The sequence below is a fragment of the Ursus americanus genome, chromosome 30 (genome assembly GCF_024610735.1).
Source record: "Ursus americanus isolate L20-20 chromosome 30, mUrsAme1.1.p, whole genome shotgun sequence".
NCBI classification, from domain to species: Eukaryota; Metazoa; Chordata; class Mammalia; order Carnivora; family Ursidae; genus Ursus; species Ursus americanus.
Window position 1 is genome coordinate 15,567,584 of NC_142156.1, and position 26,288 is coordinate 15,593,871.

At 50.8% G+C, this 26,288-nt stretch overlaps 1 protein-coding gene across 1 annotated transcript in view; it reads right to left on the minus strand.

The window, feature by feature from the left end:
• The window catches only part of RPH3A (rabphilin 3A), a 199,171-nt gene that overhangs the window by 33,336 nt on the left and 139,547 nt on the right, over nt 1-26,288 (minus strand). Inside the window, exons 6-11 of the mRNA XM_087857336.1 lie at nt 21,218-21,364; nt 6,219-6,348; nt 4,863-4,949; nt 4,180-4,345; nt 702-740; nt 442-594 (exon numbers count right to left, since the gene is read on the minus strand). Of these exons, the coding sequence (XP_087713462.1) occupies nt 442-594; nt 702-740; nt 4,180-4,345; nt 4,863-4,949; nt 6,219-6,348; nt 21,218-21,364 (722 nt within the window). The remainder of the gene's footprint in view (nt 1-441; nt 595-701; nt 741-4,179; nt 4,346-4,862; nt 4,950-6,218; nt 6,349-21,217; nt 21,365-26,288) is intronic.

A 26,288-nucleotide genomic window follows, 5' to 3' on the forward strand; every position in this document is an offset into this window, starting at 1 on the left:
ACCCAGTGAGCCGAGAGCAGCTGTAAGTGACATCCTGGCCATGCCAACCCACCCCATCCTCACGGACAGCAGAGACCACTGGCCAAGAGAACAAAGAACTGCCGTGGGTCTGTGAGAAGGAAGCATCCTGACTTTGCTCAAAGGCATGTGGCATTTTCCTCAGGGCTTCCAGGGAGGAAGGCAAAACCCCCTACGTTTTCCTGACATTTGGCATTAGAGCGGGAAATGGATATAACCAAACATATGGCTGTCTAGAGTCAGAATTCTTTCTGAGTTGTCTTTCCTCTACCATAGACTAGAACCAGCATCTAGAATGGAACACGGCATACAGTAGATGCTCAATAAATACTGAATGAATATACGGATTAAAATATTGTCACCCCCATTCCTTTGGATTCTCCTCATCCAGGAAGCCTGTCCGGATTTGCCCATGTCTCCTACCTGCTGGGCTCCGGCTGGAGTCACCGGCAGCCCCACTGTGGCCGTGGTCCCAGCTCTCTGAGTCCCGGCTGGATGAGCTCATGCGTGCCTCAGAGGCCCTGCGCACAGGAGGCCCATAGCTCCCTCGCCCAGGAGCAGAGGCCGGTTCAGGACCTGGAGGGAAAAGCACGCGTTAAATGGAGAAAGGGCAGCAGAGGGATGGGAGAGAAGGATAGAAGGGCTCCTGTCCCCAAATAGAAGACTGAGTCAGCAGAACCTACCTGTCTTCTGACCTGGGCCCCTCCTGTCTTCAGTGTCACCTGGAGAGAGAGAGAGAAATAATGGGGTGTCCTTGTTTTACAGTCTCTGGAGAGCCCTCACTTAAGGAGTGCACGGAAGAGCCCAGTGCCACTCTTAGCAACTTTCACAAAATGAATTGGAAGTCCCCTCTCTCAACTCCCCCTGTAAGGTCGCTCCCATTTAGTATTTCACATGATTTCCTTTGAGTGTACAAGCACGTGTGAGCACGCACGAGCTTTAAAAAGAACAAATTGGGGTCATTAGCCAATGATCTTACAAACTGTTCTAGAATGTTCTCTGTTCACTTGATTTTCCCCAGGACTCACCAGGCATACTCCAACCTTAGGTCCTTTTGCGTGTGACATTCCCAAATATTCCATGAGCCCTCTCTACCCTTCCCCCCAAATGCCATCTCCTCATACAGCCCTTCTGTGGCAATTCCATCCAACACGGAGCCTCTTGGCATATCTGTCCCTTCACCCGCTTCATCTGTCCTCCATACGCCATCGCTACCTGGTATTACATGGTATTTGCCCATGCTGTTGGTTATCTGTTCCCCCAGGACAATTTTAGCTGCCTGAGGGCAAGGACTTTGTCTGTTCCATTTAACACTGTATTCCCAGGGCACAGAAAAGAGCCTAGAACCCACTGGTTTGTTAAAAGAGTACCAAAAGCTTCTATTATGGGCATAATTCTGAATCTATAATATACATTTCCATCATTCCATTTTAAAAGATGCCTAATATATCAGGGTGTGGCTGTATCATAGTCCATTAAACAATCCCATTAGTGAACATTCAGGATTTTCCAGGGGTTTTGCTACCATAAATAATGATACAAATATACTTACACATATATCTGTTTATATTGGTCCTTTTATTGCTGTTAGATCTATTCCCAGAGAGGGATTGCCAGATCAAATGGCACGTACACTTCAAATTTTAATAGATTCTGCTGTAACACTTTCCAAAAGGCTGGAGGTGATTTCTAGTCCTACCAACAGTTTGTAAACTACCCATTCCCCCCCCCAAATTATTACCAATAATTTTTCACGTGTCACTCTGCAACGCTGGTGATGTTACTTCTTTCTAGTGATATAAATGGGTGTTACATCAACCACAGTTTTGGAGTTATTTGCTTTGTCCAGAGTTTATCTGATAAGCTAATTCACACTATTTATGTGTGTGTCTGTTGTCTTTAACATTATGTAATATTGGTCAATATTTACTAGGCACTACATTCCACAAAGCACCTCCCATCTCGTATCTCATTTAATCTTCAAAATAACCCAGTGAGTTATGAACCCCATTTCACAGATGAGGAAAGAGTCTCGGAGGCCCAGGCGACTTGCCCAAGCTCATGCGGATGGTAAGCAGTGGAGCTGGAACCGAGATTCAGGTCCTCTTGGTTTCAGAAGTCCCAGATCTTGACAGGGAGTAGTGTTCTCAGCCTACACGGTGGGGGGGGGAGGGGATGCTTAACCAGGAAGAAGGATGCTCTGGGGGTGACACGGGGGGGTCCTCAGGAACGCGGTGTGTATTGAGAATTCAGGAATTCTCTGCAAGGAACAGACATTGCTTGGGCCACGTCAGGAGGAAAGAATTTGGTGGATGCCTTTTGAGTGCCAGGCACTGTATTGTGCACCGTGAGAAGTCATCTTATGGTAGACATTGTGGGGCATTTCAACCTTGGAGACCTTCATCTATAACCTTCCTTTCAGAAACACGGCCGGCACGCAACTGCAGAACTGTCATTCAGACCAGATTTTATCACTTGGTGTTAACTGAGATCATTACAAGGGGCTCGTCTGGTCAATCCTACTGGTCTCATGCAATTAAAATATGTCTGTATTGTAGCTGCTTTTTTTCGTCTTTTTACTTTTTTGACTCTCCCTTTTATCATCATTTTACTAATTAATAATAATACTTGGATAAGAGTGATACTATCCATAGCCGTGGTAATTTTCTTTTAGTAATTTCCCTTCCACTCATCTCTCACTTTTAATTAGTACCATTTCAGATATGCTGATGGCTGATAGTAAAGTCGCAGGGACAAGGAAGGTCTTCCCAGCAAGTCTTCCTCAGGCTCCAGGGTGTATTGTGGTGATGGGAGTCTCTGTTTCTAATTTTTTTTTTTTTAAAGATTTTATTTATTTATTTGACAGAGAGACAGCCAGCGAGAGAGGGAACACAGCAGGGGGGAGTGGGAGAGGAAGAAGCAGGCTCCCAGCGGAGGAGCCCGATGTGGGACTCGATCCCGGAACGCCGAGATCACGCCCTGAGCCGAAGGCAGACGCTTAACGACTGCGCCACCCAGGCGCCCCTCTGTTTCTAATTTTAATTTCCACCACTGTTGTACCTCTAAATACTCCATCAGGGATGACAACGAAAGCTGTTGGCAGCCTGGCACTGCTGGAGAGCTTCCTGTGCTACCCTCTCTTTTTAAAAAGTTTTTATTTTAATTCCAGTATTATACAATAGTGTTACCATACTACACGATACAACGGTGTTACCATATTACACTGTATGAGGCAATAGTGTTACTGTATTACACTACACTATGCAGTGTTATAGTCATTCCAGATGTACAATATAGTGACTCAACACTTCCACACATCACGCTGTGCTCATCGTGGCAAGTGCACTCCTTAATCCCCATCACCTAGTTCACCCGCCCCCTCACTCCTCCCCTCTGGTGACTGTCAGTGTGCTCTCTACAGTTAAAAGACTGTATCTTGGTTTCTCTCCCTCTCTCCCTTTGCTCGTTTATTGCTTCTTAAATTCCACATATGAGTGAAATCACATGGTATTTGTCTTTCTCTGACTTATTTGCTTAGCATTCTACTCTCTAGCACCATCCATGTTGTTGCAAATGGCAAGATGTCATTCTTTTTTATGACTGAATTATATTCCATTGTGTGTACATCTATATTTATATCTACCATGTCTTCTGTATTCATTCATCAATTGGTTGATGAATCAATTCATTCATCAATTCATTCTGTATTCATTCATCAATTGGTTGATGAATCAATTCATTCATCAATTCATTCTGTATTCATTCATCAATTGGTTGATGAATCAATTCATTCATCAATTCATTCATAAACTGCTTCCATAGCTTGGCTATTGTAAATAACGCTGCTATAAACATTGGGGTGCATGTACCCCTTTGAATTAGTGTTTTTGTATTCTTCGGGTAAATACCCAGTAGTGCGATTGCTGGATTGTAGGGTAGCCCTATTTTTAACTTTTTGAGGAAGCTCCATACTGGTTTCCTGTGCTACCCTCTCGATAAGGGTTCATGGTGAGCTGTGCATGGGGTCCTAAACCCAAGCCCAGAGGCTGGCTGTCCACCAGCTGGGTGGAAACACAAGACATGATCTCAGGACATCCTCCGGGTAGACCAGTTAGCCAAGATCTGTCCTTGGTCCTAAAAGGAGAAACTGTTTTGTCCTACCTCGGGTTGGAGCCCGGGCAGCATGCTTGGGCTCCGGGGTGACCTGCTCAGGGGCAGCAGGCTCGCTGACAGGCTGCTGGGGCTTGGTCTTCCTTATAGGCATAGGCTGGGGGAGGACTTGTTTGGGGAAGCCCTTGAAGAACCATGCTCCGGAACGCTTCCACACCTAGGGGAAAAGACGGAGAGGATGAAGACAGGGCAGCCAAGCACTAAGAGTCCTGCCTTCACGAGTGCCGGTTTTTCACTTTGATCCCTGCCCACTGTACAGAGCCCGTCACAATTCCTGTTTGACTCACGCAATATCCCCAAACACTCAGTAGGCAGGGCCTGAGTATACCCATTTTCTTGATGGAGAAAGCTGAATATCAGAAAGGTGATGAACTGGTATAAAGTTACCCAGCGAGAGAGTGGAAAGACAGTAAGTGGACTCCAAGTCTTCCACCTCTTAAATGTGGTGTGCCCCCTACTTCTAGGAAGAGAAAATTCACGGAAGTGGGAGAAAAGAAATTCACTCAAACATCACGGACTGTTCTGTCAGTGATGAGCTAGCTCCTTTTTACCAATCCCTTACCAGGCTCCCCAGCCCTCGACTGCCACCCTGTTTCCCTGGTTACAGTGAGGAAGGGGGAGCTGGGCAAACAAGGAAGGGTGCCCCCAAAGCCAGACGGGATCAATCCACTCACCTCTCTCTGCTCGATGCAGATTTTGCAGAGCCACACGGGATGCGGGCGGTTATTGGAGGTCTCCACCCCACACTTGGTGCAGACATTCTGGGGACAAAATACAGCCCAGGCCACACTCAGACATGCCAGGCTCTGAGCCGCCAGTGATTGGGGCGAAGGGGCTGGGAAGGGTGGCAACTGAGCCCCATTCTCTCTTGACGGACGTAAAGAGCTTGAACTCTCTCTTTCTCACCTCCCTCCCATGACCAAGGCCAGTTAGGATCAAAGTTCCAATCTGAGTCTTCATCTCCAGTAACAAGACCTGGAGTCACTCCCCGGCACTGGAGGAGTGAATTCTCTTGAGTTCTCCAGGGGTCCCTGTGGGGTCTGAGTTTTCAGCCCCCACACAGGAGAGATCACTGACATGAGTTTTTAAGAGCAGAGGCCACATATTTATTTGTTTATTAATTTATTTCTTCTTTCTTTCCCACATGAATCTGACATAACCTAGACTATGGCTGTAGGTTCAGCTCTCCAAGGAGAAGAAAGTCACCCACATAAAGGCCATGACTGTGTGATGGTTCGAACGTTCTACTTTTGCCTGAGTTGCCTGGCAGTCAGGACAAAAAGGAAAACCCAACAGGTCACAAAACTTTCCCTCTCTGGTTGACTGCAGCAGGTAAGTGTTTTAGCCTAGATAAACTTTCCCCAATACTGCATTCTAAATGCTAAGGGGGACCCCAAGCGGGAGATGCCAGGTGACATTGTGGATGTCCCCAGCTCAGGTGCCCCCCTGAATTCCTTTCCGGGGAATCGGGCAGATCCAAGGACAGCTGTATCCGTGTCCTGGAATCGTCAAGCACCAACAGGGGCTTGAGGGGAGGGTGCAGGGTGGAGGGAGCACTCCCCTTCAAGAATGAATACTCAGGAAGCCCAGTGGCTCTAACTTGGCTGGAGAGGGGCTTTCTAAGCCAGGGTGAGAGGATGCAGGGTAAGCCTTCCATGTACACACAGGTGTAGACACCTGCCCGGCATGCTCTTGAGCCCGACGCACAACTCGCTAAGCCACAAGCAGAGTGCTTGCAGGCTCAACCATAGCTCAAGTCCTACCTCAGCCTCCCAAGTTCCCCCTAGTTGGAGCTGAGCTCCAAGGGGACAGAAGAGTCAGAGCATCTTCCAGGACAGGAACCAGAATCAGGGTGGCCTAAAAGATAGTTGGGCATGGGAGCACTCCCAAAGGAATCCTACGCTGGCAACTACCCTTCAGGATCCAAGCTCCATCCCCAAGACCCTGGGTCCCCCCAAGGCTGGCTCAAGCCCAGGCCTAGCCCTGTGCATGAGATGAGCAGGGAAGCAGGGAAGAGAGGGTGACGGTACCTTCTTACAGTCCTCACACACCGCACAGGCAGAGCCCAGCATCCCCAGTTGTTCTCCACACAGAATGCATCGGCTCACCCCGTCCCCGGCCACGTTCTTCCGCATGTTCTCCAGACGGTCCACCAGGCGCCTGGAAGCAGAGACAGAGTCATGCGGGCCTTCCAGGCCCAGGGACCACCAGCATCTCCCATGGTGTCAGGCTGATGGTCTTACCCTGCTCTGAGCTGCGGGCTCCTGAGTATCTGATGATGACTGCTGGACCCTTCCCCAGAAAAAGGCAAGCGTAGATGAAATTCTGATACATTTTCAGACCACTGCAGACCCATGTCCCATATCTCCCACCTCCTCCATGGACCGCGGACTAAGCACCCTGTCTGGACTTTCTATCTCATGTCACCTCCTTCAGGGAAACTGCCTTCTGAGCTCCAGCTCTGTTTGTCTAATTGTCACCGGACCTCCTCACTTGGATGTCTTCCCTGGCATCGTGAACTTGACTTGCAGCTGCTTTGCATCTTGGCTCTTCTCCACCCCATCCCTAGCACACCTGCTCCCATCCTTGGGATGGAGCCACACCCTGCCCCCCCCCCTTCTGTGGGCCGGGTTCCAGCTGTGCGCACCGTGGGTATGAGAGCCGCTGGGAGGCAATTTTGGTATCACAGGCTCTAGAAGGTCCCTGGCAGCCCTGCCTGGTAGCCACCTGATGCGGACTCTCCCTACAGGCCCTCCTCACTCCTGCCATCCCTTCAAAGTGCTCTGACTTGCAACGTTATAAATAGCAGCTTCTCCCTTTGTGCTTCATTCACCAGAAAGCTGCTCTGTCCCCGGGAGAGCCAAGAGCAGCCAGCAGGCTCCAGACCCCCGCTGTGACCCAGATTGGACAAAGCTGCTTCTGGAGGCAGGATGCGCAGGGCCAGAGGTGGCCCTCCCCTTCATCCTCCTCCTCCTCCTCTTCCCTCCCTCTCCCTCCCTGTGTTCTCCCTAGAAACTGTTTTTATAGGATGATGGGTGGGGGCAGTCACCAGGTGCAAGCCCCAGTCCTTGGTCTCAGAACACCTAGAGTAACAGTCACTGGTGTTTACTGAGCACTTACTATGTGTCAGGCGCAGAGCTAACCACTTCCCCTGGATCTTCTTAATGAGTGCTTCCAGCAGCACAATACGCTGAGGACTATTGGACTATTCTTGTTCCCGTTTTCCAAGGGGGAAACTGAGGCACAGAGAGGTTAAGTGATTTACTCAAGTCACACAGCAGGGAGGTGGAGAAAGCTGGGATCCGGACCCAGGCACAGTCTGTCCTGAGTCCCTGTTCTTAACTGTACTTCCACCCTGCTGCTCTGTGCTAGGCAGAGCCATGGGGATCGTCTGGAACGTCTGATTTCCACTCAGCTCGACCCCCCTGCAGTCCCCACACCAAGGGAGACCCTCGGTCATCGGTAAGCACCAAGTTCCACAATCCCAGTTACCCCGGCTGGTGCTGTCCCTCTGCCTCTCACTTCCCTGAGCTTGGGACAAGACACCCAACAGCTGCCCCATCATTTTGTTTCCCTGAAAAGCCTCCAATGTGGGGTGAAGGTATCTGCAGTTTGGCTCTGGATTTTGCCTCTCTGGGCTTCAGTTTCCTCATCTGTAAAACAGAAGGTGTTAAGCTGAATCTGTGGTTGTCAAACTGTGCTTTATGGCACTCAAGGGTTCCTTAGAGCCACTGTAGTGGTGGGGTGGGGTGATTCTGAAGGTCCAGAAAACCCTACTTCATCCACAGCACGTCTGCATTTACCACTTCTGTTTGTTTAGGCTGTTGAATTAGATTTCCTTTGGAAAGCCACAGTGTAAAGAAACGGCCTGAAGTTGTCCAGAACAGGTAAGCTTCAGGATGCATTTCAATGCCATAGAATTATAAAATATTATGAGACAATGAGGAGAGCTGATGGGAGGCGGGAGATGGTAAATGCATGGTGACATTTTTCTTGTACACACTTTCCTCTTTTACAGTTTCTTCCTTCATCCACTGCCCTAGCCAGGAAATGGTTAGATTTTGTTCTTCTCACTCTAGCAGGGCAGGTCCGAAAGCACAGAGAGGGTGAGAGGCTGGCCTGGGGCTGCTCAGCGAGGGCGAGCATCTAGTTGTCTGGGTCAGTAAATCATCTTTGCTTTCCATGAAACCCTCCTGGCTTCCCGCCTCAGGTCAAGCCTCCGGAAGACAGCCCAGGCCAGATGACCCAATTCTAAACTACAGTGCACTCTGCTCAGGAGATTTAGAGGCTTTCCTGTCTCCTCTTAGAAAATCAAAGCCACGGATTCACTCACCGCTTGGGAAACCCACACTCTAAGCCTCCACCCAGATGCCTGTTCCCTGCACCATTCACTCCTAAATGCGGAAAGGGCCCATTAACAGGCCTTGTACGGAGAGTGTCTCATTAGCTCCTATCAGTACAGCAAATGGCACGGAAAAACAACAGATTTAAGATCATTATTCAGATGTCTCAGCTCGGGGACCCTTGTTACTTGTGAATTCAGCAGAGACCAATAAGGAGAGAAGCACATGGGCTGGGAAGAGCACACCTTTCCTCGCTGCTCCAAGATCTTTCCTGCAGCCCACTCATGCGGACATCCTCTCTGCAGCCCCCGGTGCTAGGACCTCAACACGGACAGCTGCCATAGCCAAAGGTCATAAACTTAGGAATGAAACTTTGCAGGAACCTAAGTCAAAACTATGTCATGGAAGACCGTGGGTCACAGATGGGTCTTTATCCTGGTGATAACACATTTCGGTTTCTCTACCCCAGAAAGAATGTTTGTTCTTACCAGTCTTGGCAGGAGCACCCTATATGCATCCTGAAGGATGCCTGGAACCCTCCATGCATGTCAATCGCCCAGGGAGCATTTGAAAAGAATAGAGGCACAGGCACAGAGCCCTGACTCTCCACCTTGTCAGCTGGGGGTCTGCGGAAGCCCAGTGAGAGTATTACAGTGTGCAGCCCTGTGGGGAGCCACTGCATGGGGGGGGGGGATGTTCTCGAAATTCACGGTGCCTCTAGATCACCTGGGGAGTGTTCAGCATGCAGATAATGATTCCGTGGGATCGCGGCGGGGCCTGGGAATCTGAGTCTCAGAGAGGCTCCCTGAATGATCCTGATGCTGGTGAATTCCTGGCCACACTCTGGGAAGCGCTGAAGGAGGGAAGTGGGTGGGGCGGTAGGGCAAACCATAGAAAATGCTCTCCTTGTTGTGTTAAGGGGAGAAAAAGACCCCTCCCCCCCGCCCCCCAAAAAACCCCAGGATGTAGAATTGTAGTCGGGGTGTGATTGGAGTTTGGAACATGTTCATCTGAATTGCTTCATGGTGTGCACTGGAAAAAAGAAAAGGGAAGGGGAGGGAAGGGGAGGGGAGGGAATGGAAGGGAAAGGGTGGGGAGGGGAGGGGAGGGGAGGGGAGGGGAGGGGAGGGAAGGGAAGGGAAGGGAAGGGAAGGGAAGGGAAGGGAAAGGGTGGGGAAGGGAGGGGAGGGGAGGGGAGGGGAGGGGAGGAGAGGAGAGGAGAGGAGAGGAGAGGAGAGGAGAGGAGAGGAGAGGAGAGGAGAAGAGAAGAGAAAAAAGAAACACACCCAAATATTCACGGTGAGAATTACTGGGTGGTGGGTTTATAAGTAACATTTATTTCCTTGTTTTTTAAAAAAATTTCCTTCTTTAATGCCTCTGTCCCCTCCCTCCTCAAGCACCCGATTAGCTGGCCTTCCCTATGCTTCCTTAGCCTCCCACAATGAGCATGGGTTGCCTTTATATTAGAAGAGAAAGTGCAATTGGAAGATGGAGAACAGGTAAGGCAGGGTTAAAAGACGTGGGTGTGAATCCCACCTTCTCTCCAGGCAGCGACCTTGAAAAGCCTCTGTTCTCTGGGAGCCCCCCCCCCCCCGGCTCCCAGACTTCACCGTGAGGGTTGGGTGAGGTGCAGCGAGCTTCCTCCCACGGGCAGCAGTCGGGAGTCTCAGATCCTGAGGCTGAAACACCAAGACTTCCCCTGGTGGGTTTTTTTTTCCCCTTCAGTTTCACATTGCTTTTCTTTCTTGCTTTCAAGATTTTATCTACTTATTAGGGAGAGAGAGAGTATGTGCACAAGCAGGGGGAGCAGCAGAGGGACGGGGAGAAGCAGACTCCTCACTGAGCAGGGAGCCCGATGAGGGGCTTGATCCCAGGACCCTGGAATCATGACCTGAGCCCAAGGCAGACACTTAACCAACAGAGCCACCCACATGCCCCACACATTGCTTTACTGTAAATAGGAAGTACATGACTGGCGTACCTCTCCCTCTCTCCCTCTCTCCCCGACTCTCTCTATATGTATCTGTATGTCTGTCTGTGTTTTGAAACAGAAGGTCTCTCCATGCCTAAGATAAGGCCCTCTCTGCATCAGCAGCCTCGTTTGTTTGCCTAATGCCTCCACATTAAGAGCCCAATTAGCTGGACACCGTACCTGCCTGTAACTCTCTAGTTATGTCTTTACATGCCTGATTAACTTTATGACTACCACTCAGGCCTCGCATCCAGGAAACACATCCATCACCAGGCTGGGCGCTTCAGGGGTGCTGCTGTTTACTCCGCGACGTCTCCCATTTCCTAGGATGCTCCCAGAGGCACCAGAAAGGGTACATCTCCTCCTCTGGCTCCCAGAGGACAACCCCTGGAGGCGGCGGGGAGTGGATTCCCAACTAGGTCTGACCTTGCTATCCAAATGGATGCAGATGGGCTACTCATTCATTCAAATATTTAGGGAGCACTTGCCATGGGCCAAGCAGACGATGAGGATCCAACAACAGTAAGCCAAATAGGTGAGTCCCTGCCTGCGTGGAGCTGGCATTGTAGAGAGGGTTCGGGCATTACTGAATTCGTCACACAGATCATCATCATCACGCTTACAGTAAGTTCTCTGAGGGACAAGTATGGACGGCCAGGAGAATGCAGAAGAGAGGGACAGAACCACCACGAAGGGGCCTCCGAGGAAGCGCCCATCAAGTTGAGACCCAAGGATAAAGAGGAGCTGACCCAGCAAAGAGGGTGAGGGAAAGCACTTGGAAGAAGAGGGAACAGTACGTGCAAAGGCCCTGAGGCATGCTCAGCATGGCTGGTGGGCTGGATGGAGAGAGATGAGGCTGGAGGGGTGGGCAGGGCCTGCTCCATGTTGGGTCTTGATGGGAGAGCATTAAGAGGCTTAAGGTAGAGGAGACTCAACGCCCCCCGTTTTGAGACAACATGTGGACATAAGAATGGAGCCCTTGAGACGCTCAGAGCAGCGAGAGTTTCAGATGCTGCAGTGGGTCCAGGCAGAATGAGGCAGGTAAGTCCCCAGACTTTGTCTACATGTGGGGCTGGACTGGGTCTCTGGACACTAGAAGACTGTCCCCAGTGGGTCTGACTCAGCACTGCTAAGAGTACACTAGCAGGAGGGCCTTGAAATCCCACTGCCCGGGAGCAGGCTCCGGGTATTAGTTTCCTATTGGTGCTATAGCAAATCACTACAACCTTACCGGCTTAAAACCACATGTATTTATGACCTGGAGAGTTCTGGAGACCAGATGTCTGACACAGGTTTCACCAGGCTCAAGTCAAGGTGCTGGGAGGGCTGTATTCTTTCTGGAGGCTCTGGGGGGAAATCTGTTCCCTTGCCTTTCCCAGTTTCTAGAAGCTGCCTATGGTCCTTGGCTCACGACCCTGCCTCCATCTTCAAAGCCAGCAGCGTAGCATTTTCTAGTCTTGCTGGGACTCTGACCCTCCTGCCTCCCTCCTATGGGGACCCATGTGATTACATTGGGTCCACCGGATAATCACCCCATTTTAAAAGTCTTAACTTAATCCCAACTGCAAAGTTCCTTTTGCCATGAAAGGTAACAGATTCATAGGTTTCCAGGGATTAAGATATGGACATCTTGGCGGGCGGATAGGGGGTCATTATTCTGCATACCACACCCACATTCCTGCTCCATCTGCCACCCAGGTCCTATTTCCACCTGATTCACGTCTGAATCAGACTTCCACCCTCCTCTCCAGAGCAAGGTTTGGGCGATATCTCTCAGCCTCGCTGTGGATGTCAGACAAGCCAAACTTTGGACCCTGCTGGATCCCAATCACCTTCTCCAGGATACTCATGCTCAACCCAGGAAAAGGCAGACTCTGTCCACACAGGTACACGCACACACAGGCATGCACACACTTTCAGAATTTAGAAACACGCACTCATGCAAGGGTTGGGGTGCCAATTCTGGGGTGAGCTTGCCTGCGTCCATATTTGGCTCTGCCGCTTCCTAGCTCTGGGACCCCAAGAAAGTTACTTAACCTTTCTGAGCCTCTGTTTTCCTCTGTAAACTAGAGAAAACAAAGTCCTTACCTCCCAGGGTTGTTGTAAAAATTAGAGTGATTGTAAGATGCCCAGAGCATAATAACTACTCAGTAATGATTGCTGCTAATTATTTCTTCTGGAAATCTGTGGCTTTTATAACTCCTGGTTCTCACACTTTTTCTATCAGGATGCTATAATCTGCCCATGAAATCCGTCTTTTGAAAAGCCTTTGAAGGAGCTGCAATGACTAGAAATGGACACAGATGGCACGCAGCCACACAGGTGAACATCTACGTCCACGGGCATGCCCCTAGAGGCACAGGTCCACGCGCACCTGTGAGCACACCCGTGCACGCTCTCACACCCATGCACAATCATACCTACACGCGGAACGCACCTTCACACGCACGGCCCGCAGAAAGCCTAGCCCCATTCGGTTGCCTTCTGCAGACAAGGACAGAAACCAAGTCGAGGACAGTCACTGCCTGTTCCTACAGCTTGGGCTCCCTCAGAAAGTGCAAACTGGCCTAGAAACACTCAGGCAACCGCTTCTGGGCTTTCGACGGTGTATTGCTGTAGCGTCTCGATGAATGCTGGGGAGAAGGCTAATGGATGTACAATTGCGCCGGGAAGCGGGCTTCATGTGGCATGCTGCAGAGCCCCGGCGCCCCACCTGGGAGGCCTGATGGCTTTGCGGGAGATTCCTCAGTCGGTGAGGGACATGGCAAAGAGCCGGGGCTGCACCACTGACGGGATGGGGCTGGAGCGGCGGCCTTTAGAGCAGTGGTGGGTTGTGATGACACAGGATTCATAAAAATGGTGCAAAGTGGGACAGTGGATGTCATGTTGTCTCTGTCTCTCCCTCTGTTTTGTCTCTCTCTCTCACACACACACACCATCAATTCCAGATCGTGCTGCTTTTCCCCTCACCCTAACTGCCCAGTGGGGGGGGGGGGATAATACCGTTAAGTTTATTAAACTTGGCGTTTTCTCAAGTCAGTATCAGATCATCTGCTGTGAACGGGGACATGGCTGCTTTGACGAAGGCTGGCCTGAGCTCTCCACGGCCAAGGTCTCTCAGAAGCCTGTCCTTAAATGACTGAGCCACTCTATTACGAAGCCACTCAGCTGGCATGTGGGATGCGAGCATTTCAGACTCATTAATTCTCACTGTTGTTTATTGCCGTCGACACCTGGGGAGCTGCAGATCCTAATTTCTGTCCTTGATGGATTGGTGAATGGGATTCCTGCCCAGGCCTCAGCTCTTCGGGGAGGGGGTCACCTCGGCTCAGAGCTGGAGGCAAGGGAGCCAAGAGAGAAAGACTGCTGGAGGGTTCAGTGGAGTTAAGGCCGTTAGTCAATGCCAGGCAAGGTGCTGGGTCATTATAAACCCAGTAATAGTCATGGTTACCAGGTGCTATGCTAAGTACTCCATATGCATTGTTTTCTTTTTCTTCCTTTTTTTTTTTGTTTGAAGATTTATTTATGTATTTGAGGGGGGCAGAGGGAGAGGGAAAGTCCTAAGCAGACTCCTCACCAAGTGCAGAGCCGGACGTGGGGCTCGATCCCACGACCCCAAGATCACGACCCAAGCCAAAACCAAGAGTCGGACACCCAACAGACTGCGCCACCCAGGCCCCACATGCATTGTTTTCCTTAGGCCGTCTACCACCTGTGAGAGCAGCTCCATCATTCACTCCCATTTTACAGAAGGGGAACTGAGGCACACAGAGCCTGAGAGGGGCAGAGAGGGCACTGGAGGCTACATCTAGCTGCCCAGATGTGTGTTGCCCGCTGTAGAAGAATGAAGTCTTTGTTTCGCTGTAGTGCTTATGGTTCTTTCCAACCCCTCCCCCAGCCTGGCCTGGGTGGGGGACAAAGGTCCTTGCGGTGGCGAGACACGAACTGTCTCACTGAAGGAAGAAGTGTGTGAGACAGAACCAGTTAGCCTGAGTGAAGATCCAAGACACCCTGTAAATTCTTGACTTCCCTAAATCCCTCAACTCATTTGTCAATTGCCTTCCTTCCCTGTACCCTCAGAAGGCAACGGGATCCAGTGGAAAGACAGATTCAAGTTCAAAAGTCTGGTTTGGCCACGTAAAGGCTGTGTGTCTCTGGGCAAGTGTCTGAACCTCACTGAGCTTCGATCTCCTCAGCTGTATGGCAGGGACAACAGTCTGTCTCTCAATGAGGACATTAAGGAAATGAAAGGAGATATAGCCTATTTGGAATTCCCTAACACAGTGCTTAGCAATAAATACTTGCTTTTCTACAGAACAGCAGAGTAAGATTCTAGCCCTGGAGCCAGACTGCCTGGGGTCATAATCCCAGTTGCATTGCTTATTAACTTTGCAACCCTGGGCAAGTTGCTTAACTTCGCTGTGCCTCAGTTTCCTCATCTGTAAAATGGGAATGATAATAACGTGGCCTCATGCATAGGGTTGTTATGAAAATTACATAAAGGAATCTACATAAATCTTCGAGCACAGTGCTGGCAAGAAGAGCTTCGTAAGAGTGAGCTGTTTTATTTCCCTAGAAGTTGAGTGTGGTACCAGGAACAATCTCAAGTCTGTTTCTTCTTCTTTTAGTGAACCACCTGACAAAAGGGCTAGAGGGTGGTTCTCAGCAGGGAGCATGCGGCAATGGCTGGAGACATCTGGGGTTGTCCTGGCTGGGTGGGGGGTTACTAGAGGCATCTGCTCGGCGGAGGCCAGGAACGCTGCTAAAAAAAAAAACTCCTACAATGCACAGGACAGTACACACCACAAAGAATGATCTGTCCCCAAATGCATGTAGTATGAAGGCTAAAAACCCCAGGCTGGAGGAACTTGAAGACCCCATGGTCCAATTCCCCATTTTACAGATAAGGCCCAAGATGCAGTGAGGTCAAAGTGATTCAACGAGAGGCTTAGGGTTTAGGATTCATTCAGCATGAACCAGCCCTCCAACATGTATTCATTTGTTCTCTGTTTCACGCCGGACACTGCACTACTTAAGGAATTAAGAAGACTGCCATGTTCATCTCGTACAAGCAGGTTACATGAAGTATTAATGTGAGAGGACATTAGAAACCGTTGATCCAGGGGCGCCTGGGTGGCACAGCGGTTAAGCGTCTGCCTTTGGCTCAGGGCGTGATTCTGGCGTTACAGGATCGAGCCCCACATCAGGCTCCTCTGCTAGGAGCCTGCTTCTTCCTCTCCCACTCCCCCTGCTTGTGTTCCCTCTCTCACTGGCTGTCTCTCTCTCTGTCAAATAAATAAATAAAAATCTTTAAAAAAAAAAAAAAAGAAACCGTTGATCCAATCCCTGGGGACACACGTACTACTAGTCAGTGATTCTTAACACAGGAGGGTTCAGAGTCCTCCTGCCACCGTCTGATGAAATCTATTAATATCTCTGCTCAAAAACACACACAGACACAAGCACAAATGCCTCCAAACCCCTGAATCCTATTGAACAATAGTGTCCTACAGAACACTTAGAGGACTCCAGGTCAAAAAAAAAAAAAAAAAAAAAAGACAGCTGGGGGTGGTCTTCCTTTGAAAGAGGAGAGTATGATCTGGCTTACTGTCAGCGTGTCAACCATAGGACAGATGTCTACCTAATGCAATGTAGCAAAGTTATGGGTCGTATTACTCACTTCTCCCTCTGTCCACATTTTGGAAAAATTCTGTGCCAAAAATACAGGGAATGATGGTCCTGAATGGGGAGGTGACAGAATCCAACAGATTCCGTCAACAACAGGTCTCCCTGTGTCTCTCTGTCTTCCTCCCCCATCACAGCATCTGGACACCAAGGTTAATGACAAATCCTAATTACTTTTTGGGGCCCATCTGTTTAGGGAAAATGACCTCAAATGGAAGCCACCCGGCTGCCTGTCTCTCGGCACAGGCGGGATATGTGAGCCAACGCCTTTGAGAGGCTCTGGACAGAAAGGAATATAAGGATGGGTAAGAACAAAACAAAAGCCACAAACAGCTTTTCCTAGGCAAATGTTAAACTGCAGAGTTAATACGCTCAAAAGTCCAGTGGACATGCTACGGGTGTCTGTCCAACTCACAAAGGTCCTTCTCACACTTGGCAGCCACGCTGGTGTGGCCTGGCGCCCCCGGCCACAGCTGACTGGATGAGAGCTGGGTGCTCAGGGTGAGCCGGCCCAACTGGACTTCCTTCCCCAGGAATCTGGAATTAGGACTAAGAAGAGCTGTAAAAACCAGGCATGGGTGTATTTTCTAACATGTCGGATGCGAAGAGGAACTTTCCTGAGGCCAGGTTGTGTTCCTGGGTCCCTTGAGATACCTCCCCATCCTTATATTTAAACTCGCCTTTTTGCTTAAGGTGGTAGCGTCTCCAAAGATGGCCGCCACGAATGCCATCCTTCCCGGGGGGCCTAAGTCATTCTTCCATAAGAAGGGACCTATTTCCCCTCTGAAAGAGTACACGAAGGGGTGATGCCCTACCAGTTCCAGATCCAGCTGCTAAGAATCCTGGCAACTTCCATCTTGGGTCTCTTGGGATCTGGCTGCCATGTAAAGCTCGGGCCAGCTTACTGGAAAAGGAGAGATCCCATGGAGAGGGTGGGCCACAGAGCACTGAAGCACAGACGTGGGAGCAGAGCTTTCGTGGCCCTTGCTGTGCAGCCCAGCCACCAGCTGAATGCAGCAGAGTGAGTGACGCCAGCCCATGCCACGTGGAGCAGAAAACCCACCCAGCAGAGCCCTGTCCGAGTTCTTAACCCACAGGATCATGAAAAGTCATAACTGCTGTTGCTTTGAGTCACTAAGTTTTTGGGTGGTTGTTATAAAGCAATAGATGACTCAAGCAATCCCCCTGAATTCATTTCTTTTCCTGCAGAGAGCAGTCAGGGCATGAAAAATAAACTCCGCTATCCCACTTAGCACCTCAGTAAGGAATGTGGGGGCAAAAGGAGGCTGTTTAATGAGTTTCCCTGCTGGCCATCATCTCTCTCTCCGGGGATGCTGAAGAGAGCAGAGCTGGGTTTGGGCTGAGTGAGGAAGCAAGGTTTAGACGCCCCCCCCCCCCTGCCCCCAACCCCAGGGCAGAAGCAAAGAGCCTTCAGGGAGAGAAGCAGCTCTTGTCTGCCGCTTGCCTGGGGATCCCTGGGGTGGCTAGCTCTAGCCAAAGTGCCCCAGGGAGGGAGAGCCTCCTGGAGGCCTGAGGGCGATTCTTCGCTGCATCTCCCAGAGCCACGGGCGCATGCGGTACTGGCAGCTTTGGAAGTACAAATAGGTGAACAAGAACCGGAAGAAACCACTTGACCAGCACCCAGGGGGCTCCAGCTTCCAGTCCCACAGTGTCCCCCTCCACACCTGAGCTTTTAAAATTTCCATGTTTTTCAGAGTCTAAGAATTTGGGGGCAGGCCTTCAGGAAAAACACCGAAGAATTAAAAGCAAAATTCTGAAGGTCAGCCAGACAGGAATGTCTATCTTGGCTCTATGTGACCTTGGGCAAGTGACCTTAGGCCAATCACCTCTTTGAGTTTGTTTCCTCACCTGCAAAAGGAGGACGATAATAGCACCAACTTGACAAGGTTGAGAGCAGTTAACGAGTTAATCTATAGAAAGTTTTAGATTCAGTGCCTGGCACATAGTAAGTGCTCAATAAATGGTACCTAGTATGATGACGATCTTTCATGATGTTTATTAATGATGATCTCACACTGCTCCCAGATGGCCTTCCCTCAGTTAATAGGAAAGAAGATTCAATGTCAGAGCTGGTGTGAACCCAGAAGCGTTCTCAGATACATCTGGAATTTTAACAGTTCGAAGGAGCTTATTAGTTCCGAGCAGGCCAGCCAACAGCCTGGTATGGGGTCCTCCATCAGACACACCTAACTACTCTAGCGTCTGAACAGGAAGGATGCTGAGAATCAGCCTGACCCGCCTCATTAGATGGGGGAGGGGGACTGAGGCCCCAAAGGCTCATTGACTGAGAGTCCTGGGTTCTGAAGTGGGAGCCCCGATGGCACCCTGTTTTCCACCTTGCTTCGTATCCGATGTGTCATCTTGCTTTCACCTGACTCCATTCTGATCCCTTCCCAGGGAAGCACGGAGAGAACAGGAATGAGGGCAGGTTTGAGATCGTAAGACACAAATCACATTGGGTTTGCCTCTGGCAATGCTACCAGCAAGCACTGGCTGCTGGAACAGTGCAGGGGAAGAGCCATGGCCAGAATCCCGCGGGACTGGCCTCCTCCACTCTGGCAGAAAGCACACTGTTTCAGCAAAGGGACACTCTGTCATCAAGGGCTTGGACCCGGTCTCCCTGGAAGCCTCTCAAATTCCCTTTAGGGAAGCCAGGGCTGCTGGAATTCCAGTGCTTGCCAAATAGGAGTCTCAGGGCATAACTCTAGAACGGAGGCCTTGGACAGCGTCAAAAACCGAGCTTCCTCAGCAAAGTCATCTTTAAAGGATTGCCACCATTTATCTAGCTGTGCTCTGTGCCAGGCACTACGATAACCCTTTGCACCCTAATTAAACACTCACCAAGAATTAGGTGCTAACGTTGTCCCCATTTTACAGTTGAGGAAACTGAGGCACAGAGAGGTTAAAGGGGCTTACCTAAGGTCACACAGAAGGGACGTGGGAGAGCTGGAATTTGAACCCAGGTGTCTCTGACTCTGGGCCCCAGGAATTAACCACCGTGCTATCCCACCATATCCACAAGCTAGCTGGGGCGATATGATAAGACATGGAGGACAAGGCAGGGAACCCATCTATCCTGTCCTAGAAGGCTCAAGGTGGAATCCGCTCAGCCCACAGTGACCTCCGAAACTTTACCCCCAAACGAGCCCATGTTTGTACAACACGGCTGGCACCCCTGGCCACAGCTGACCCGATGAGAGAGAGCCCCTGCCATAAGCCAGCCAATCAGAGTGCCTCCCCTGGGAATTGGGACCCTCTTGGCCACAGGGGATGTCTAAAGAAATTTGGGGCAGCATGGCCTGCCATGTTCACTCACTCGTTCAACAAATATTTTACTGCACCCCTATTATGTACTCTGAGAATCCACTAGTGAACAAGATGGGCAAAAAAATCTCTACCCTCAGCAATCTTACAATCTAATAGGGAGAGATATACAACAGTCAAACTAATTATGTACAATATAAACCATGTTATCTGGCAGTAAGTGCTATGGCAGAAAAAGGCTGAGAGGAGTTTTGCTTTTAAGCATTTACCCTTATTACCCATATCCCTCACTTCAAATGGCTGAGGCCCATTGTTGGGTGAAGTGAACACACACACACACACACACACACACACACACACACACACTCTCATAGACCTCCTGCCTGGACAACGCCCCACTCTTGATGTATCTTTTAAAAAGCAAAATAAGAACGCAACCCCGTAAGCACGCCTCTGGAGACCTATCCCTTCAGCAGCCTCGGAGCAAGCAGACGGAAGGTGGAGCACAACACGGACACCAGCCGTGGCAGGTGTCTGTCATCGGTCAGCAGCAGTCCCCATCCTACCCTGCGGAGGTTCAGACCAAAGGCACCAACTTCCACTTTCCGTCCGAGACCCTCGTTTGCCCCTAGCCGGGTGTGTGGGTGGGGAGATAAACGGGAACCTCGGTGCCCACATCAGTTGCAAGCAATTGGCAAAGGGCAGCCCCTGGCAGAAGGGCCTGGGGAGGGGGCTGTGGAGGAGGAAGGCCACTTGAGATTCTGGTCTGAGAGGACCCTCCAGGGGCCTGGCAATCTGACAGCCAGTCTTCCACCTGTGCCACGAGCCCCCCATACACCCATACCCTCCTTCGGTCCCCCCTCCCCTTCCTACCCCCACAGTCACCCCCATTTCCCCCACTCCTCCCTTTGCAAGACCACCCACATACTGCTCCCTCCCCCTCTAGCCCCGGCCTCGCTCACTGATTTTGTCACCCTCTGACACACACATCACACAGCCTCCTTATATCCCTTGCTTCTCTCTCATACACATTTTAAAAAGCTCTGCCCTCCAAACTCTACTTTTTCCCTTCTTCTTACCATTTATGAAAATGAAGTGTCACCGGGGTCTGGGAAGTGTACGTGCATCATTCCACCTACTGCTTGCAATAGTCCTGTGACATAGACTGTCGTGGCCCCACTCGACAAGCGAGCGAACAGGGGCTCAGAGAGGTGAAGGATCCCATGTCTGGGATCCACAGCAGGCAAGCAGGGAGCTGGGATGGGGCCCGCCCGTTCTTCGAGTCCAGACCCACCAGGTTAACCTCTGCCGTCTCCCCCTCGGGCTCTCTCCCTCTTTCAGCATCCGTTTCTGCCATTCTCCTCCTTCCCTCTCCCTCGGCTGTACATTCTGGTCTCCTGTGCCTCTAGGACGTATTTCTACGCAGCTGAGATTGGCCCAGACTCCCTTTGCTCACAACCACGGGCCCCCAGGCTCCAATGATGAGCCCCCACTGCCCTCTCGGAACTCCCCCTCTGTAAGGCACCCCCAGCCACGAAGCCCCTTCCCTAGCCAGTCCCCAGCCCATTCTGTCTCCTCCTTCTTGAGCTCCCCCACCCCGTGCCACAAAGATTCCAGTTCTATGGGGGGGAGTGGCAAGCCCCCGGGGCACTCCACCCTGTCCCAGGACCCCCCTCAGCAGCACAGTCTGCTGGCCCTCAGGCCTCAGGGGCTCTCCAGATGGATGGCAAGTGTCGGGCCTCACCCGATTCGCTCCTGCTCCATCTCTTCCATCTTCTCAGCTCGAGCGATCACTCTGTTGATGATTTCCTTCTCCTCATCTGTCAGCTCTTCCTGCTTCCTCTGTCTTTCGGGCTGACCGCCGGGATGGACGGACCAGCCTGCCCGGAGCCTGAAAGGTAATACGGGGAGGCGTGAGATTGCAGAGGTGCCCAGAAGGAAGCAGACAGTGGTGGTTAGGCTCTGGTTCCTGGGGTCTGGGAAACCTCAGTTCAGAGCCCTGTGGGGAAACTCGCCAGCAGGGAGACGAGCCTCAGTTTGCTCATCTGTACAATGGGACACACTCTCCTCCCTCATGGGGTTCTGATGAGTTTGTTTCTACCAAGTGCTTAGCACATGGTAGACACTCTATGAGCAGCGTTTGCAGGATGCTCATGAGAACCCGGAGAGGAAGGATGTTCTCAGGAGAAGAATCCAGAAAAGGAGACGCTACAGCTGGAGCAGAAACAAATCTGGAAGGGTGATTGGAAGCCCTGGGTCCCAGGTTGACCCAGCTCCTGCCCAGCACGGATGGTCTGTTTGGGCTACAAATTATTTATTTTATAAACTGGCACTAATTGCCAATTGGGTTTACAAAAAGCTCTTCATTTCACATCAACATCCAGATTTCCAGCCTCAAAAGCTCCTGTAGCAGTTTGTGTTCCATCTTGCACTTTTCTTTTTTTTTTTTCATTTTTGTAAAGCCAACACTGACATAGCACCCACTGGGTGCCCACATGACCTCACAAGGGTTGTTCCTGCCCACTTCTGGGTGAGGAGACTCAGATGTGGAGAAACGAGACCACTTGCCCCAAGTCACATGGCTGGGAAGTGGCAAAGGCGGAATTCGGAGCCGGGCAGGTGGCTCACTTAACATCCGCCATACAGAGGGAACCAAAGGCCTGCCCACGCAGCCCCGGTGGGGGTGCGGCGGATCAAAGGCTGCTTGGGTGGAGAGCTGATGCTGTGGTCTATGGCAAATTATCATCATCTCTGCTAATAAGATGGTCCACGGCCCATGGCACTGAGGTGCACCCCCTGAGTGGAATGCAAGGTTAAACACCACTAGAAATGCTTGTCCCTGCTAGGGAAAAAAATCAGGAAGTAGGAATCCTCCTGGGCCAGCACCCCATTAGCTGCCAGCCTCTATCATTTCCACTGCTCTAATCACATCAGCAGGCATGAAATTGCCTTTTGACACTCAAAGTTGGAAATTAAAAGCCCCATCTTCCTCCCTCCCCCTGGCTTCTCTTCCATTCTCCCACCCTTAGCTGGTTTGTTCGGAAGAGCAGAGAGGGAAGAGTCCGAAAGCAAAGAGAAACAGAAGTCCGGGGGGCAGGCCTTACTCTGAGAAAGGGAAGGAAGGCGTGTCCTGGGGAAATTCCTCATGGAAGCACACCTGGTCTTGCAGCCGGGGCTCTGGGGACGAGCAACTGTGAAATGTGCTCGGACCACGCTGCTCAAACCCTCCAATGGCTTCTTACTGATTTAGAACTATGCCCAGAACTTCATAGCGGTAGTGGGTGCATGACATTGTGAATATGATAAATGCCACTGAATCGTACACTTTCAAATGGTTAATGTTATGTTCCTCTGTGCATTCTACCTTAATAAAATAAAACCTACTCTAAATTTTGCCCATCTGCACAATCCTACCCAATCTGTCCTTCGCCTGCCTCTCCGTCCTTATGGCTTCTTGCTTTCCCTTATCCCTACAGTCAGCTGCACTGGGCTCTCTGCTCAGTCCTGAACACTGAAACCTGGTTTTTGCCTCAGGGCCTTTGCACTTGCTGTCCCCTCTACCCGGAAAACTTATTTCTGCAGATTTTTCCATGGCCGGCTCCTTCTCATTATTCAGGCCTCAGCTCAAGCAGCAGCTTCTCGGAGAGGCCTTCCTCAATCTCCCACTGCCCAGATTGACTTTTCTCATGGCACCCATCACTAATTGAAATTATCTTTGGAAAAATTTTTGTTGTTTACCTGTTTAGTTCATCCCTCCCCACCCCCCACCACCACAATGCTGGTTTCAGGAGGGCAGGGGCCTTGTCTAAGTCTAGGCCACTACTGTGTTGGTTGTGTTTAGAATAGTGTCTGAGAGTAAGCACAGAAAGATTTTGAATAAGACACAGTCCCTCGTGGCCCAAAGGGATGTTAAATGTCTAATCATAGCTGTGACCCATAGGGAGACCCACGCAGTGGAAACTGGTCAGTCTAGGGGGCCAAGGACAGCCCCCTGGGGAGATGACATCCATGTGAAGACCCCAACAAGGGTCTACTGTGAAGCCAGTGAAGCTTACACTTGAGACTGGGTGTTTGCACAGGCACCTTCTCGGACCCCGGGAAGGGCATTAGCAATGGTCAAGTGATTGAAAAATTTGCAAAAGCAAGGTATTTTTGTCTTTGTTATCTTAAAGAGGGCCCCTTAACCTACATAAACTGTGGGCCCTGCAGCACAGCTAGGGCCCCTGCGGAGACCTCAGGGGTAAGCTGATATCTGTGAGGGGATGGCAGAGGAAAAGACCAGGCCTAGTGGAGGGAATAAATGGTCTTTGCAAAGGCCTGGAGTTGAGATGGCAGGGGAATGCCGGAGGAGGTGAAGGTCCATGTGGTAGCCAGCCTGCAAGATGGTCCCCTAGGACCCCTGCCTCCTGGTATTCACACTGACTCCCGGCTGGTCCTGCATGTGACTAATGAAATACAGTGATAGTGGCAGTGCATGACTTCCAAGGCTGGGTCGTAAAAGACATCGCAGCTTCCGGCCTTGGTGTCTTGGGTCATCCGCCCCAGGGGAAGCCAGGTGCCATGTCACGAGGACACGCAAACATCCCAGTGGAGAGGCCCAGGTGCAGGGGATTGGGGGCCCCCCAGTCACAGCCAGCACCGACTTGACTGCTACGCAATCCTCCAGCCCCCAGCAAGCCCTGGGATGCCTGCAGCCCCACTGGCATGTGACTACAGCTGCATGAGGGAGCTTGTGCCAGAAGCACCCAGAGGCCACCCTCAAATGCCCACCAACAGAAACTGTGAGATGTGACAAGTGGTTTCTGTTGTCTTAAGTCACTCAGTTGGAGTGATTTGTTCTGCAGCATTAGATAACTGGAAAAACTCGGCTAGAGGATAGAGACAGAGTGGCATAAAGGCCCATCTACAGTGTCAGTATACAATTTCCATTGCTGCATAACGAGTTGTTATAAACTTAGGGGCTTAAAACAACACACATATATTGTCTCATGGTTTCTGTGTCTGTCCTGGCACTGCTAAGCTGCGTCCTCTGCTTGATGTCTCACGAGGCTGCAAGCAGGTGTTGGCTGAGCTGTGTTCTTATCTGGAGGCTTGACTGGGGAAAAATCTGCTTCCAGGCAAATTCGGGTTTTTGGCAGAATTCATTTCCTTGCAGCTGCCTAAAATGAGGGCCTGGCTTTTCATTAGCTGTTGTCAAGAGGCCACCCCCGGGTCCTGGAGGCATTCTGCAATTCCTAACCAGGTGGGCTTCTCCAACTTCATCCCGTGGGCTGCTTGCTTCATCAAGTGTGCCAGGTGAACCTAGCTCCTGTCAATGGAGAGAGTCTTATATATCATGATGTAATCATGAGAGTGACATCAGGTCCCTTTGCTGTGTTCTATAAGTTAGAAACAGGTCCCAGGTCCCACTCACACTCAGGGTGAGGGGATTATGCAAAGTCATGAACACCAGGAGGCAGAAACCATTGTCTGTCTGCCCTGCTTGAATGCTCCTCCAACCGAGACCTCACTCTCTCATAAGGAGCCTGCGATGTTCTGTTAAAAAGGTCTTCCTTATGGTGTGTTAATATCCTTTAGCGTGCTGTTTCTTCTCATTATTTTTAAAGGATACACTGGACTCCAGCATAATGAAGACCACTCATCCTTCCCAAAGAGCCTTAGTCACAACCTAATCCAGCCACCTCCGCAGGTCCCTCTGGCTTTCCATGGAAATGGATGTCTCAACTGCCCCTACTCTTCCCTCTTTTGTTCCCACTTTCTTCCTTCCTCCTCTTCTCATCCCTCTCCATTTATTTCCTGCCTTTACAAAGCAGCTCAGTGACCAAAACAGAGCACAGGTGAGATCCTGGGCTGCGTACGCACTGGAGACCCCTTCAAGGACATGTTCCTGCAGCTCACAGTCTGGTCACGGACAGGGTCAGCCATGGACCAGACATGAAACCATGCCTCTCACCCGGACACTTGTTCAGGTCCATGTGCACAGGAAACGGGTGCTGCTGCTCATGCGTGGCTCCAGCAACATAAGCAGGGATGGGGGTCCCTGACAGGGCCCGCCCGAGATAATTACTTCCATCTGCAGACAAGCAGAAGGTCTGCTGGAGGCTGCCAGCAGCTCTCCAAACCCTTCCCCATTCTCGGCTCCAAAACATGCAGTTGACAAACAGCTCATCCAGTGTCTGAAAATGTCACCGACTGGTCTCAGTGGGGACTCACAGGCCTCCTGTGGATTTGTATGTTTTAATTCCAAAAGCAAACAGAGGGAAACAAGGGTGTTTCAAACCAAAGCCTGTGCTCTCAAGGGAGAGACTGGGTCTGTCTGGGCCTCCCCATGGTATGCTGGGGAGCCCTGTGAACGTGGGACCCTCAAGAATGTTCCTATGACAGGACAGTGGCTCCCTTGCCAAGGGCCTCTGGGCAGAAGACTGCAGCTCCACATCCTTAAGACCAGAGTCCAGGGTTGGGAACTTATCAAAGACCAAACCTGGAGACCACAGTACTACTTCTTTAAACAAGTTACTCACAGCATTGTATCCAAGCCAGAAAATACCCAGAGGGCCATTGCAGGCCAACGTGAGCTGTCCTTGACCAGGCAGAGTTCGAGATCCTAATCCTGAGTCCGTTGCATATAAGCAGGGTGTATATTGGGGCTCTGCACTGCTCTGAATATCAGTTTCTAGATTTATTAAATGGGAATGATTTCCTTTCTGTTTCCTGCTGGGACCCTGAGGGGCTACTCTGGACCCTCAAAGGCTGCATGAGGACAGACCCCTGGCTTACTGGCTGGGACGGGTGAGAGTGAAGAGCCTAGCCTGTCT